Source organism: Dermacentor silvarum, chromosome 3, assembly GCF_013339745.2.
Source record: "Dermacentor silvarum isolate Dsil-2018 chromosome 3, BIME_Dsil_1.4, whole genome shotgun sequence".
Lineage (NCBI taxonomy): Eukaryota > Metazoa > Arthropoda > Arachnida > Ixodida > Ixodidae > Dermacentor > Dermacentor silvarum.
Window position 1 is genome coordinate 130,739,504 of NC_051156.1, and position 16,895 is coordinate 130,756,398.

A 16,895-nucleotide genomic window follows, 5' to 3' on the forward strand; every position below is an offset into this window, starting at 1 on the left:
TACGGTCAATGTAGCAAATATTCGCTAAGAAATGCTTCGCATTTAAAAAAGAGCGCCGTGACGAAAAGGCGCCGCGCGGCTGCTGTTCCTGTTGACATGACGTCGTAAACAACTATGTGTGCCGCCATTTTGCTAAAGGTATCACCCGCCTGCTAGGGCAGTAACTGAAGGGGCCCTTGGCACTAGCCTAGACAGAGCGTCTGCATTAAAACAGCCAATGGTAGCCTTGCTGAGATTCACCCTCGGCTGTATATATGGGTTAGATTACCACACCATTCTATCATGTAAAGTTGCCCTATCTAGTCTTACATTCTTGAACATTTATTTCTCGGAATAATGAAAATGACAGCCCAAAAACATATCTCATCCAACAAAACACCCACAGCGCATGCCTTTTATGTTAAATCTTTTCAGACAGACATAATAAAAGTGCTTAACAATAACAGAAGCCTAAAAATCATGCAGTTTTTTTTTTTTTGCGCGACTGTGCACCACCTCCGGGATCGGCCCACGCAGTATTTCTACCAGAAAGCATGCCTTCGTGCATAACGTTCGCTGCCAGTGTTTCCCGGTAAACAATACGGTTGCATATGCTGCAGTTTCCAGTAACCATGAGCTGCAGTCAGGGATTTGTGAACGCTATCGTGTTCCACTCTTAAAGGCGAAGCTTAAGCGTCCTCCAAATTTTTGATTTTCTTATTCATTTATTACAGATTGTAAATCTTGGGGAACAGTAAGATATTTCGCCGGCTTTGTCACAGCGCTAAACTATCATGTTATCTTGTTTTTCTGGTTGGTCTTCTCCTATGAAAATACGAAGCTATTCCAACACGCCCAGTGCTCAAAACCCGTCCCCGAGATCAATAATCGCAAAATATTAGGAGATTTTAGAGGGGAAGAGTGACCGCAAAGTTCGAGACGGTAATTTGGAAATAGTATAATGCTATCGCTAGGCAGGGGCAATTCAAGATCACAGGGAGAGACCTTCGTCCTGTAGAACATATATATAGGGTGATGATGATGATGATAATGCAAGACTCATGCCGTATGCAAGAGTCTGTAATGCTGCAAACTAACCCAACGACAGCTTACCATTGTCGTAGAAAACAAAAGTGTACAATTGTTGCAATCCACCGGTGCTAACGTATGAGCCAGAAACTTGGAGGCTAACAAAGGAGCTCGAGAACAAGTTAAGGACCGCACAAAGAGCGATGGAACGAAAAATATTAGGCCTAACTTTAAGAGACAGGAGCAGAGCGATGTGGTTCAGAGAACAAACGGTGATAGCCGATATTCTAGTTGACATTAAGTGCAAGAAATGGAGCTGGGCAGGCCATGTAATGCGTAGGATGGATAACCGGTGGACCATTAGGGTTACAGCAGAATAGATACCAAGAGAAGGGAAGCGCAATCGAGGTCGGCAGAAAACCAGATGGGTAGATGAAGTTAGGAAATTTGCAGGAGCAAGTTGGAATCAGCTAGCGCAAGACAGGGGTAATTGGAGATCACAGGGAGAGGCTTTCGTCCTGCAGCGGACATAAATAGGTACAGGTTGATGCTGATATTGCAAGAATCTATGTCAGATCGAAAGATGTGAACCGTCTGGCTATCGATGGTGCGACAAAACATATGGAAAACCTCAATAACGGTGACTGGCGACGAAAGTCGCAATTGAAATGCAAGGTCGAGCACCCCGAAACCGCAACCTGGCTAATAGTTGCGGCCAAGATGCGAGAAAGAAGTCTGATTGTGCCAAAATGTTCTTTTAAGGTTCATAAAAACTCAATAGAAGAATGCTTTGTTGCAAAAGCTCACCTCTGCCGTAACTGATCCTCAGGAGACCAGACGATCTCAAGGTATCTCTTGACAGAGGTACACTACGTACCTCGAACAAGCTCTAGCACGAGCTCGCGGAGAAAATGCTTAACTGGGGCATAGCCTTCGATGCGCCCCACTCACCGATAACCCATGACTCCCGCACGTGGCGAACATGAAAGGTGTAGCGATAACGTGTCTAACACAAATATTTCCCGCTACAGTCAACTGTCTCTCGCTTCCACACTTTACACGAGAGAGCGTGAGCGATACTCATGTCGGAATCTCTTTCGGAAACCTCATCCAGTTCTGATTTGATAAAGCGCTTATATCCTTAAACACACGGAAGCTCATAGATTTTGGCCAAATCGCAGGAATGATAAAAGCTTCGCCTTTAATACTGAAGCGCGACAGCATTCAAAGAACCCTGACTGCTTCTCACGCCTACATTCTTTGTTGTGTCCCATATAACGTCCGGTACATATGCGATATATTAGTACTGCATATAAACGCACTTTCAAGCAGTATTATGCGTGAGAATAGCTGCGCTGGCAGGCTAGGCCCGCTACATGCGGCCGCGAGTGGTCGCAACGTTTATTTGCAGCCCTGCAAGTTTGGAGCAGAATAAGCGCGCCGAAGTTACAAAGCAAAAGCTACAAAGAGAGGTGAGAGAGATGCTTTGAAGGAGAAAAAAGCGAAGGGCAAAAGGAGAGAACGAAGAAAAAGAAGTCATCGCCTCTGCGTTGATTTGATGGCGAGGAGGAGGAAGGACTGCCTCGGCGATATTTGTTTTCTTGCGTAGCCAGCTGTACATTCGTTTAAATTTCATGCACGAATTTTCATTATTTCTTGCGTTTTATAGCGCCACTGGTAATCGCGTGTAGCGTTCTAAACACAAAATGTGCTTTCTTCAAATCCCTTTCGTGGGCTCAGCGCGATTGATTCATTGCATTTCGTAGTTAGCAGTTAGTTAAACGACGGTTTAATTTTGAACAATTTTCTGGTGTGTTGCGCACTTTCCTCTGTGCAGTGTATCAATTGCGTACGTATCTGACTTTCTTGTTCAATGCGTTAAGTTCACTAAAATTCAAAGCCCAATTTAGCTCAAGCGTTTGCTTGACCTGACCATAATCGTATAACTCTTACGACATAGCAGCTCCGAAGTGCCGGTTTGCACTAGACACAGGATTTGCCACACTATCTCTCGGAGATGAGCAGTAGGCTCGTTACTTGTAGAAGGAGCAAGTTCTATGGTACTGGCGAAATTTCAACGCCGCGATATGTCACGCCGATTGTAGCAGTTTCATGTTTTATTGCAGACAGCAAAATCTGCTTTTCAGTACTTGCGCCGTTTCATAATGTTGTGAGAGAGCAGCGCTGCATAGCTAAAAAATCCATGATAGAAGCAAAAGAACACAACAATTTGGATAATTTGCTTTTGTGTGGTGATTGCTATGCAGTGTTGATTTGCCAATATGAGGTTCCACTAGCCTCAAAATAGGTCTTAATAAGACCTTTCCTATGAGCGTATGTATCTCGAGTTATCAAATTTCTGCATTTTCTTTTTATTCTCGTCTAATTGATTGTTTTTCTATACAGGAGTAAAGCAGGAGGTCGACACTAACAAGAACTACACCAAAGAAAGCAGAACCCCGGGCTCTCCATTGGAACTTTAAAGTGGACCACAGCACCGGTAAGCGAAAATCAGGCCCATAATGGCTGTTCACTGCAGTTCGGAAATATCACATGCTTATGATGAAGCACACGAAGAAAAAGCTCATATTTTGCCAGCTCAAAATTGCTGTGGGGCTCAGAAAGATACAAGTGTTAACAATATTTCTTTTACGCGGATGGCCTTGAAGCACTTACACGAGCTGTAAAATCACTACAGATAGACACACATTCGACAGCCTTTCACTAATTTCTACTGATTGGACAATACTGGGAAGTCACCCAGTTTAGGAGAGTGTAAATGCAAGTGCAACTGCATGCCAGTAAGTGTAAGGACCTAAATGAGTGCCCCTGAGAGTCAGCTGACAATGTGGACTGATTAGTTATTAGCTCCAAGTGTGAAGAAATATGACTGTGAAATAAACCATAAGCCGAAGCACATAGAGTTGATTTCGAAAAAGTCATGTATATGTGGAATGTGTTTGTGCATAACGTGAAGAATGCAACTGAACGTTTTTTTCTCCCTTTAGTTGCTTGCGATGAGCATAATGTGTGTGTGTCTGTTGTCATATCTTGATTACTTTGTTTACACTGTGTATGCGCTCATTGTATTCAGATTAAATATGGGTGAATTTTAGTGCTAATAATGCCGATGGGGTTTTGCATGCGAAAACCACCATCTGATTATGAGGCACGCCATAGTGGGGGACTCCGGATTAATTTGTACCATCTGGGGTTTTTAATGTGCATCTAAACCCAAGTAAACGAGTGTTTTCTGCCTTTCGCCCCCATCGAAATGCTGCCGCCGTGGCCGGGATGTGATCCCGTGACCTCGTGCTCAGCATCCCAACACCATAACCACTGAGCAACCACGGCGGGTGAAATTTCAAATACAATGCTGTAACTTCAAAGCTTGGACACATTCGCATGTCGTTCACAATCTCTTATGAGTTATGTACATATGAAGTATTTGATATAGAATGTTCTGCTTTCCCTTGTAAATCATGGACACCTAGATTTATAATGCTAACACATGTTCTTGGAGGAAGGAGGAAAAAAGATAGGAAGACAGACAGGTTAACCAGTGTATATACAAACGACTGTGCTGAGGAAGGGGTATAGAGGAAATGAAAGGTAAAGTAGAGCCGAAATTTAAACTACAAAGGAAGAGAATGTGATGATGATGATGTATGGGGTTTTATGGCGCAAGGGGGTATGGCCAAAAAGTGCCAGACACGTGGTGACGAGTTTTCAACGAGACCTTTATGCGATGCAAAATTTGCTCTGAATGGAGGATGTAGCATGGCTGTAAAGGGCCTAAAATCAGTCGCTGCAACTGTCATAAAATATATCAGTATTAAAATAATGGCAATGAGTGCAGGTTTGCGCTATGACCATGAATGTTTTGTTATGAAGGAATGGTGTAAAACACGATGATACTGGCACAAGTGCCTCAACAAGGCCCTTGAGGCTAAGGAATGGGGGCAGGTGCTCTACAAAAGTGCTGTAACAGCATTCACCTCTACTACGGGGGTATGCTACGCATACCTTGGTCTGATAACTGGCAATTTACCAACATCATGTAAAAATCTCAAAACTACATTACTGTCAAAAATCGGTTCTATTACGAGAAACATTACAAGGTGAAGGGGAATGTGATGTCTGTATGCAGGGGCAAATTACTTTTTCCTCTGATCTTCTAATTGCCGACACTCTAACAATATGTGAAGGACCGTCAGCGCCTCACCACATCTATCACAGACAGCTGGTGCATCATTGGTCAGCAAGTTGGAGTGAGTTCCATATGTGTGCCCTATCCTAAGACGACAGAAAATAACCTCGGTATGTCGTACTTTTGTTATAGGTGGCCAATTTCCTAAGTTTGGCTCAATAACATCTAATTTATTATGGGTTTCAGCGTTCCATGTGTGTTGCCAATAGCTTCTAATTTTCTTCCGTAAGAAAGGTTTCAAATCTGTGGCAGGGACTGCTACGGCAGAATTGGTCAAATTTTTAGTGGGTGTAGCAACATGGCCGGCAAGCGTATTACCTTCGATGTTTCTGTGTCCAGGAACCCAGCATAATGTTACGACGCGAGGCAAACGAAGTTTACTAAACAGGCCTCAGGGCAAGCCTCGGACGAGCAAAAACGTTCTCTTTCTCGTCTTCTCCGTTCCCACTCCTTCGTCTTCTACTAATGCGGCTACATTGACTGTAATATTTGTCCCCTCCTAGACGAAGCCTGCCGGGCAAGTCAGCTAAGTTCTCGGTGTGAAGGGCTTGAGACGAGCGACATGCACAACCTCAGTCTTGGTGGACCGCTGTCCAGTTACGGTGAGACGCGCCAGTCCATAATTAACTTCACTGAGCTCGCCAACAATAACGTATGGGCCAGTATAGTTGGCGAGAAGTTTCTGATACAGGTCACGTTTGCGCACTGGCCACCATAGCCAGACTAGATCCCCTGTAGAATAGGTGGCATCTCGATGGTGCCTGTCGTACCAAGCTTTTGACCGGTCTTGCGACGCCAGAGTACGTATGCGGGCCAAGCGTCGAGCTTCTTCAGCGAAACACAGAGTGTCGGCGATGTTGAGATCGTCGTGGGTGGAGAAAGAAAATATGGTGTCCAGTGTGTGACGCGGTGGACGAGTGTAGAGCAGGAAAAACGGGCTGTAGCCAGTCGTCTCGTGCTTTGTCGTGTTAAAAGCGTACACACTAAACAATTTCTCACCCTTAAGGGTGTAAAAAGGGTGCTCCCTAGATATACACCCCACTGCACACCCTTCAAGCACCCTATTTGGGCCGGAGCTCCCTACGCGCAAAACACAAAGGGTGCAATTACCGGAAGGGTGTAAACTAGGGTGCAATAAGGGTGCTATAACTAATGGGTGCTTAAGTGCTCATAAGGGTGTACAGTAGGGGACAAAATTTTGTGGACCACGTGATCAGCGAACGAAGCGGATAGCTTTTAGAGGTCGCCTGGCTAGCCACCGCGGCCTCACTAGGAGCCTTGCCAAAGTAGTGATCGGTTAAGCGGCGGCAGCGTCTGGCTGAGGTGAAGGTCCAGTTCTTCCAACCCCAGCAATTCCGGACATCGCCTTTAGTTCCCAGCTTTTACACCACGTGGCGTACGGACCTTTAAGATTCGAAATTCGCGCGATGACGCACGAAGTGTACTGGACGATAACAGAATACACGTTTTAACAATAAAATAAAAATTAAAAAGGACCACGCCAACAGCTTTCACCGTCGAGCATGGACGAGCGCGAATCTGGAACAACTGATCTGATAACCGCCGCGTGTATAAGACGAGCGGCCAGCTAGTCTACTGTGAATCAGCAGTTTTGCTGCTATTGATAGTCGTTTAGAGGCTCAGCCCCGCTTCAAGAAAGCGGGTGCAGAATCTTGAAAGAGCGGCCTCCGCCCCCCGCCCCCCCCCCTTCCGTCCATCTTTTCCTCGTCCAACTTTTTGTCCGATCGAATCAAAAAAGCAAAAATGCCCTTTTGTCGCTTCATTTCTCGAAAGCTGATGCTAAAATAATAATGTAAGCTTGCTAAATGGTCGCGATGGGTGCATGTTTCAGGATATGCATTCGCATGAGTGACACCCTTAATCTCGGTTGGCCTCAGTTTACGTGTCCATTTGCGCATTTGCGTGCAGGTGCCTGGTCGAGTTATGTTCACTGCCACGGAATTTCTGTTTATCGAAGGCGAAAGCCTTGGGTGCATGGCTATATTTTCGGTGCCATTGGCAGTGACCTTGGCGGAACTGCGCCATAACGAAAATGGCCGACACCGCAAATCACGTCAACAAAAGCTCGGATTGACGTCAGTTTTCTCAGGGAGGTTCCTGTGAACAAAGTGAACAAAGTAAACAAAGGTGGCTTTGTAAAGAAAATTTGGTACATTTCAGCCGAACACCTTTTCTAAGTTCTTGGTAAGCGACGGGTGTTAATGCAGAAAATCATCTGTAACTGGTCAGTGTTCGAAGACCTGCTTCCCTGCACAGTGGCATAGCCAGAAATTTTGTTCGGAGAGGGGGGGGGGGGGGCTCACGTTGCAGCACGGCCTCCTCCTTATAGAATTGGTCGAGGGATCAAATATATCAATAATAACTGCATTGCCATTGCCAATGTCATTGTATATTAGAGGCTGCAAATGAAATACTGAGTGCTACCCACTGTCAAGTAAAATATGTATTTTTTCATAAAAGAATATATTTATATGTCCCAAAAATTGTGGCAGAAATAACTGATATCAAAGCTTCCGCCTTTTTTGTCTATTTAATCAGTAAAGAAAATATCACACAAACTTTAGAACATCAGAATAGCATAGAATTCCAAACCAGCAAAGCAGTGCATACAGCTGGTGCGAAAAGCGTAAAGGACATGAAAAGAACAAGTTGGGCACAAATATTTTGATAAATCTTTGTCATTAAAGAACCTTGTTTACTTTTTTGTACAGTCGCGAGCAGAAGTTTGGAGACCATGGCATCAGCAAAAAAATTTAATATATTCAAGCACAGCTCCACGGCCCCGAATTGGCTTAATACGTTGTATTGGTCCATCACGCGCACATAGGCTGGCGCTCTTGATTTCAGGCGGAATGCCCAGGCTGCGAAGGAAAAAAAATAAAATCGTGGCAGCAGAGAGACTCGGCCTTTCTGTACCGACGTGGGAGCGGCCCGCTACGTGCTGACGCGCGTTCCGAGGGACCGTAATAAAGCTTTATCATACCATCATACCATACCTTTGGTCCACAAACGTTTGCTCGTGACTGTACATATGCAACGGCCAGGGAAAAACCTCAATGGCGCTGTCCTTCGTTGCAATAGATTGCGCATGAGCAGTTGTTACGGGTCGTGTATTGTAATTACACCGATAATATAGTCGCAGCAGTGAGTACATATAAGAAGCAGGAGTTCTGCAAGATGTGGATTAGAAATGCGAAAATAGAATGGAATATACAAGTGCGAAGATACAAGTTGATAAAGGGCACAAAAGTGTCACTGGTAACAAAATGCACTGTTTGTATACACAAAGCCTCGCAACAAGATGTTTAAATATATGTATAAGTATCCAATAAATTCACGTATTTAAGCAAACGTCACTGTATGTAATGCGTCAAACAAGACAAATAGACATGTTGCGCAGTCACACATAGCTTTACGCATAGAAAGACAGACGATCCCGGCAAGAACAAAACTACGATCGCAGAAATCGTGATATGTTCCAGAAGGACCGCCTGTTGGGCTAGTTGGTCTAACATAGTTACTTTCAGTTTGGCAGAACAGTTTGGTTCTCTTAGAAGCTGACAAGGAAGGTGGATTTGTTGTGATGGCCGAAAGGCATGTTCAATGAAAAAGCCCAAGCGGCAGTGGACAAGAACTTTGTGGCTGTTTAAAAAAAGTGCAGTGAGGGTTAAGACTAAGTTCATCAAATTTTGTAAGGACTTGGAATTGAATGATCTTGCTAGTGCTATTAGAAATAGTAAGGGGAACAGTCTGAAGGTTTTCTTTTCTGCAAAAACACATAAGGCAGATGTCCCTTTGAGAACCATTGAGAGCGAAGGGGGGGCTTGGCAAAAGAAGGTTAGTCAGTTTTTACTGAAGAGCCTTATGTAACTCACGGTTGTCGATCCTTTCCGCGTGAGGAAATCTGAAGAAGTCGCTGAATGTGTGAAACACAACGAGAGTATAGATTATGGCTTGTCAGTGGACGTTGAGGACTTGTTTTCTTCAGTACCTCAAGATGAGCTTTTAGTTGATGTTAGGACGTGCATTGAACAGAGTGGCGAATGCGATTTCCAAAACTCCGCTTGCTTGTCGGTTCATAATTTAACGCTTTTAGAATTTTATCTTAGTGTAACATGAAGCGTGCTCAAGCAGTTGAAGAAGAAGAAAGACAGAATTTGTAGTAAAGGGGCCGGGGGTCAGGGGAGAATAAAGAAGAAGTTAGTAATGGCGACATGAAGAGTACTTTGTCTGTTTATTATGTGCGGGCTTGTTACATAATTTGGCGCAGCCGACAACAAGAACCAATATGTGGGTGACTTTCTTTGTGGAGAACTGCAGCAACTCTGTGGTATTCAAGAAATATCAAGTCGAGGACGAAGCCGCCACTGACCTTCCCGAACACGTCACTACAGGTGAGCTTCTGAATCTCCTTCTGGATGAAGCCTCAGTGTCTTCAGAGGAACTTTTGGAGCAACATTCAGTGAAAGTAAATATTCCGCTGCGTTTTTCAACAAGCTGGTGTTGACACCGATAGAAAGAACTTTCATACTCCGGCATACTTCATCTGACGAGCTAGCGACAGTTCTTCGAGCCATATCAATTCAACAACAGCAAATTTCGCAGCAAAGCTCCATTATTGAGACTCTGGCTTCTACTTTACCCAAACGGGCGAACCATACATCACAAATAGTACGTCCTGAAACGTTCGACGGCTCATCCGAAAGTCCAGAAGGGTGGATAACTTTCTATGAACGAGCTGCGAAGAACAATGGATGGCTGTCTGATGAAGACCTAGTGATCAACATTCGACAATTCCTTAGCGGGATAGCAAGAAAGTGGCACGAGTGGCGACTTTCACAACGAGAGCCTGAACCTTGGTTTAAATGGAAGGAGAGTTTCCTACTGACTTTCAGTAAGAATCCGGTTGAGCGGTGGCATGAAGCACTATTCTACCGTTTGGAGTCCAGCACGCCACTCGAGTATTTTCTGGAGAAACAGCGACTTCTTCGCCTCGCTGAACCTGAACTGTCGCTGTCATCACTTCTTGCCCTTATCATTCATGGTTTACCTAGATATTTGCAACGACAGGTTCTAGCACAAGGCCCGAAAACGCTCGAAGCGCTCTTGGAACTGCTAAAACTATTTCCGCATAGCTGGACTGAGCGAAGCTACAAGGCTAGACAAGACTTTTCAGGGACGCCAAGCGTCAATCGCTTGGATGAGAAGTGTTCGTTGGTGTTGGACGGTGTCAGGTCTAACTTTGGCGCTAGCACCGCTAGACCTATAACTCCCGTACAGAAACCCACAGAGTTAAACAATGAAGATCAAGAAGAAGCCGAGGGGAGTTCTAAAGATGTCTCTACAGCAAGTGAGACAGTTCAACTTGTGTCATCAAGTTTATTGCATATACAACTCGAAGTGGACGGTGAGACAATGCGAGCTCTTGTAGACAGTGGAGCTTCGGTTTCAATTATAAAAGGAAGCAGAGCTAAAACTGAGAAGATATTCACAGGAAAAACAGTGGTTGTACGAGGATACGACGCGCGTGAGAAGGAACACTGTGAATGGATGCGCCTAAAGCTTAAGTACCAATCACAAACTGCAGAAATACTGGCAATGGTTATAGAAGGCATTGAGTATGACGTTCTACTCTCCCGTCCGCACATGAAGTTGCTCAAGCTGAACATACACTGGGATGACACTGTGTCTGTGAGCCAAGATGAGCAGGAGCCGCAACCTGTTAGAAAAGAAAATTAAATTCGCGTTGTGAAGAAAGGAGATGACATACCTCTAATCTATCCTGAATTATACTGCTGTGGAGGCTATCCTCCAGGTGCTACGAAGTTTGAAGTCCCGTTTAAATTACATGACGAAACTGCAGTATGGAGGAAACCTTACAACCTGACCAGAGAAAAGAAGGCATGGCTGAAAGAAGAGCTTGCGAAGATGTTGGACGCAGGTATTATCCGTCCGTCCGTATCACCATATGCATCGCCGATAACCATAGCACCCAAGGAAGATGGAACCCTCCGACTCTGCACTGACTACAGAGCAATTAACAAACAGACACATCTAATTCCATTCCCTATGCCAAGAATAGATGGAATTATTGAAGACACAGGTGGATGTACTTGGTTTTCTAGGATAGACCTTTGTAAAGGTTTTTGGCAAGTACCACTTCAAGAGGATACAAAGCAGTATACGGCGTTCATAAGTCCGTTTGACATCTACGAATACAACCGCCTCCCCTTCGGATGGAAGAACTCGCCCAGCTGGTTTCAGAAAATTATGAATATGGTTCTGGATCCGTTCATTGGCCGCTTCTGCAATGTCTACGTAGATGATATTATTGTGTATTCCAAAAGCGAGCGTCTTCATGAACAACACCTGGCACATGTCCTCACCGCTTTGTCAGAAGCCAACCTAAAGGTCAATTTTAAGAAGAGTGAATTTTTCAAGAACAAGGTGACTTTCTTGGGCAGAGTTCTGGATGACACTACAAAAAACACAAAAGAAGAATCGGTGGCACACATTGCAAAACTTGTGATACCTTTTGATGTTCACTCATTACGCGTGTTTTTGGGGTTGGCAGGACATTTTAGAGCATTTATCCAAGATTATGCTCTCAAAACTAGATGTCTGACTAGACTAACACAAAAAGACGTACCATTCTGTTGGACGGGTGACTGTGAGGTGGCCTACCAAGAGCTAGTACGAGTTATCTCGTCTGATCCAGTGCTCAGGCTGCCGGACTTTGCTCTACCATTTGAGCTCAATGCAGATGCCTCGCATTACGGAACGGGTGCGATACTATACCAGCGAGACACAAGTCAGCCGAACAATCGCCAACTAAGCGTAATTGGCTACCATAGCTACACATTTAACAAAGCGGAGGTGAACTACACGACGACAGAGAAGGAAGCTCTAGCCGTTTTAAAGGCAATTCGGTACTTCCGTTCCTACCTGGAAGGTACCAGATTCAAGTTGTACACATATCATGAGGCACTTACACACCTCTTGAAAATGGCGGAGCCAAAAGGAAAAGTCGCACGGTGGGTCAGCGAGCTTCAACAGTTCGACTTTGAAGTGAATCACCGTCCCGGAGCTTCTATGAAAGATGCGGACGCAATGTCTAGATTGGGGGTAACAGTTCTTGATGTGCAACACGAAGCAATAGGTACCGCCAAAATTTGGGAAGGAACTGAACTTTTGCAACTGACCCAGACAGGCAAAATAGCAGTGCCTCCTACACTGGTTCCGAAAATTCTGGACCTTTACCACAATAGTCCCCATTCAGGTGGTCACGATGGCTTTTGGCGGACCTACATGAAACTGACGAAAAGGTTCACATGGCCCCGCATGAAGGAAGACACAAAAAGATACGTGCAATCATGCGACAAATGCCAGGTGAATAAAATAAAGTTCAAGCAACCAACCCAACAGATGACATTACCGACGCACTCAAGCGTACCATTTGAAGTTATTCACATGGACTTCGCTGAACTCCGAAAAAAATCTGAAGGCGTGAAGAAAACGCAAGCATTCCTGTTGTGTGTGGATGAGTGCACCAGGATGGTGGCAGCGAAACCGGGGAAGGAGGACGCCAACAGCGTGATTTCCTTTCTAAGCCGAAAGATGTTTGACAACGTTAAAGTAGTAGTGTCAGACAACGGACCTGCCTTTCGGAGCCACCACCTTAAGGAATGGGCCGAGCAACGTGGAGTTACGCTCAGGTTCACAGCACCGTATCACCCAGCAGCTAATGGGTTAGCTGAACGAGCTATTCGGGACATCAAACAGTACATAAATATGTATCCAGACTTCCCAGGTGGATGGAAGTGCTGCCTTGAAGCGGCGGTAGCTCATCATAACCGATCCTATACAACAGCTCTGGGATGCACACCGCTCTTTGTTGCTACGGGGAACCCAACCTATCTACCAGCCGACACGTCTCTAGGAATTCAAGCAGAGCTGCAACTGACAGAAGAGAGAAGAAATGAAGAGAGCGAAGTTAAGCACCGTGAAAGAATGAAAAGGAACTTTGACAAAAGACAAAACACAACCATACCAAGAATAGAGGTTGTGCACTTGGTGCTAGTAAGAAAAGGTCTGTCGAACTCATGCTCAAATCACAGAGGACTATTCTCTGTTGTCAAAACAGCAAGCCAACAGGGAATCTTAAAGACTGTCTGGTATGTAGGCCCCAATGGCACCGTGGAATCAGCCTCTATAGCAAACGTTTTTAAGTACCATCCCAGGAGGGATGAAAACAATGGCGGGGAGAGTGAAGCGTGCTCAAGCAGTTGAAGAAGAAGAAAGACAGAATATGTAGTAAAGGGGCCGGGGGTCAGGGGAGAATAAAGAAGAAGTTAGTAATGGCGACATGAAGAGTACTTTGTCTGTTTATTATGTGCGGGCTTGTTACATAACATTTACTGTTTTTAACGAGCAGCCTTTTCTGCAACGTAGAGGAATGTGTATTAGGTCTTGCGTGGCTCCGATTCTATGCGACATATTTTAGCTGATGTTGACAGTGTGCTTGATTTGGCTTTTAATGGGGGGAAGGTATTCAAAGTGCTTCGGTACGTCGATGACTTTTTAATTCTTTTAAAGAAAGAGGACGGTTTCACTGCCCTTCGGAGTATTTTAGATGTTTTTATTCAAGCTGGGCAGGGCTTGAGTTTCACTCATGAATTGCTTGGAACTGAGGGCTTACAATTCCTGGATCTCAGGCTAAAATTTAGAGTAGGCCATGTTCGCTGAGAGTACCTCCCACGGGTTAAGAAGTGTCTCCTGCCTTTTGACTCTGCCTACGCTAAAATAGTAAAAAGGGGCATCGCATTACAATGTCTGGATGCTGCGCTCCGTAAGTCATGCCCGCATTCAATGCAGCATAGCTTTCCCAATCAGATTGGTCGCCTTTTAGCAGCGGGATTCCCTGAGTTGCTTGTTGTTCCGGTGGCCGAGTCTATCCTGCAGAGGGTAAAGAAGAGACCTGGAGCGGAAAGGGCTGCGACCCAGCGAAGGATGGCTACACCCGTAGCCATGCCTTATATGCATCAGGTCTCGCACAACCTGAAGAAGATCGCCAACAGGCATCGTATTCCTGTGGTCTTCACGGCTCCTAATAAGCTATCCAGGCTCTGCCATTGAATTTGCGGTGACCGGAAAGACGGTTGCCAAACAAGCCAAGATAGCCGCTTCCTGGGGTGTGCGACAGGAGTGGTATACTCCGTCCCCTTGTTGTGCGGGAAGGTGTACATTGGCCAAACCGAACGGTGCATAAACGACCGGCTCAGGGAGCATGCACTAAAAGTTAAGGAAAAAGAGGACAAGTATGCACATATGGTTGCCCACATCATTACGTGTGGTTGCGAGGCACGATTTGATGAGACCACTATCTTAGGCAAATCAACAAACTACACGTCTCGAGTGGCTCTAGAAGCATTCTACATCCAAAAGAACTCAGATATTTGTATAAGCGAAGCGTCAATTCTTTTGCACAGTGCCGAACTGAACTATTTGAACTCTGTTACCTGAGGGACATAGTACTGTTAACTTTTTTAGATTTCTTTTTGTCACCTCGCATGGGAAAGGGGCGTGACACTGGTGTACGTGGTTCACCTTATAAATCGGAGGGTTTGTTGACGGAAATAAATGGTGGGTAGTAGCGCTCGTCCGCGTCTGTCGTGTCTTCGTGTGTGTTGTGCGTACTTTTTTGCGCTATGTCTGAAAGTAACTCGTGATATATACTTGGGCCATGCGGCGGTCGCGACAGCACCATATGGGTAGATAATGAGGAATAATGCAAAAATCAGTACGAAAGTGTGTTATTTAACTGCCTGCAGAGCGGCGACAAATTTTCTGCACCCAAAATTAAGGAAGGGTATTGCTTCGGCTCAAAACAGAAGTAAAAGCGGGTAGCTAAAAAGGAAAGAAAAGACCAAACGAAAGCCACAGATGATGCGGCAAGTTAAACTACCCAATATCCGAGTGTGTTTGTTGAGAAGCGCCGCGAGGGCCGGCTTAGAATAAAAAGGTTGATAAAAATTGGTTATTGATGTCCTCGTAATTTTCGTTTTCACACGATAGCTTTGATCATGGTGCTACCTGTTTGAATAAACGGCGATAATTTCTGCGGTTTTACAAACTAATGAACAGTCATACGTTTTCATAATTACGCGTTTATGGACCTGAAGGAACAGAACCTTTACTTGCATTGATTTTTGCCGCTTCCCAGCTAAAGGACAAACTTCACTCGGCGGGGAAGTTTAGTGAAGCGGTCAGTGACTTCGGACACGTTGATGCCGACGTCTCTGTGGACGTCGGCATCCTTGTCGAGCCAGACCTTGTCGTCCGCAAAAAAGAACCACCTCAAAAATAGGCCGTTAACTTTCTTCTGTTTTCTCTTATTTTACTTTGCCTGCCTAACCATGTGTTCCTCAGACATTGCAGAGCGCAAGTAGTTTTTCTAATCTCATGTTAAAAATATACTATCTGCGCTTGAAGTGGTCACTGGAACGGTGGCTAGAATCTGAAGCCGTTTCTACACATTTACATAGACCCTGCAGTCGCAATGAGAGAGGGCATCTTTTCCGGTGCTAAAACCTAAAAGTACTCCTTCGATGTCGTTGGCATTCTTGTTTAGGTACCTTGCACGAACAGTGAACTGTTGGACACCGGAAATATCCGTCGTTTCGTCAGCAAATACGGAGAAGTGGCCTGTACCATTTACTTTTGCATCTAGGCTTTCTTTGATAATTTCACCACAAATTTCTATAATTTGGTTTTGTACATCTGGGCTCAAATGCGAGGTATTACTGGGGCAACATCCAAATGGTTTTTCAGATATGTAGCTCCACAATCAGCTCGCAAATGAAGAAGCGCTCTGAAAATACCAATATTTTCAGAGGGGATTTGCTTACATCTATAGGACCACTGTCCCTATGGCCACGGAGAGCCAGACCTTGTCGTCCGCAAAAAAGAACCGCCTCAAAAATAGGCCGTTAACTTTCTTCTGTTTTCTCTTATCCCCAAAGATGCTCGTGGGAGGTTGTTAAAACTGTTACACGAGGCCCACCAGGCAGTTTCAACCATGAAGACCGTGGCAAGGTCTAGTTTCTGGTGGCATGGGTAAAGCTTGTACACAGCTGCGACATTCATCCCCGACACGCTGAATGGCTTTGTCAAGACCGGGCCACCAGAAACTAGACCTTGCCACGGTCTTCATGGTTGAAACTGCCTGGTGGGCCTCGTGTAACAGTTTTAACAACCTCCCACGAGCATCTTTGGGGATTACTACCCGATGGCCCCAGAACAGTAACTCTCCTTCCACAGACAATTCATGTCGCCGTTTGTAGTATTCGGACAGTGCCACGTTTCCTACAGGCCGTGGTGATGGCCAACCCCCGATAACATACCGGCAAACACTTGATAACATCTCGTCTGCTGCTGTCAGTGCTTTCAACTCCTGGCGTGACACCGCGGGATGGTCCCATCCGTCGATGGCGAGCACCATGTCATCGCATTCTTCAACTGCTGGTTCCGGCGCCTGCAACATTTGTGGCAAACGGCTCAGTGCATCAGAGTTGAGCATCAGTTTGCCGGGTTTAAACATCAATTTATACTTGTAAGCTCCCAGCAACAGAGCCCACCTTTGAATTCTTACAGCGGC

General features: G+C 45.2%; 1 protein-coding gene across 1 annotated transcript in view; it reads right to left on the reverse strand.

The window, feature by feature from the left end:
* Positions 1 to 10,867: 10,867 nt before the first annotated feature.
* The window catches only part of LOC119444791 (cytochrome P450 3A56-like), a 30,790-nt gene continuing 24,762 nt past the window's right edge, over positions 10,868 to 16,895 (reverse strand). The window contains exons 7-8 of the mRNA XM_037709135.1: positions 16,642 to 16,772; positions 10,868 to 10,958 (exon numbers count right to left, since the gene is read on the reverse strand). Coding sequence (XP_037565063.1) covers positions 10,868 to 10,958; positions 16,642 to 16,772 — 222 coding nt within the window. The remainder of the gene's footprint in view (positions 10,959 to 16,641; positions 16,773 to 16,895) is intronic.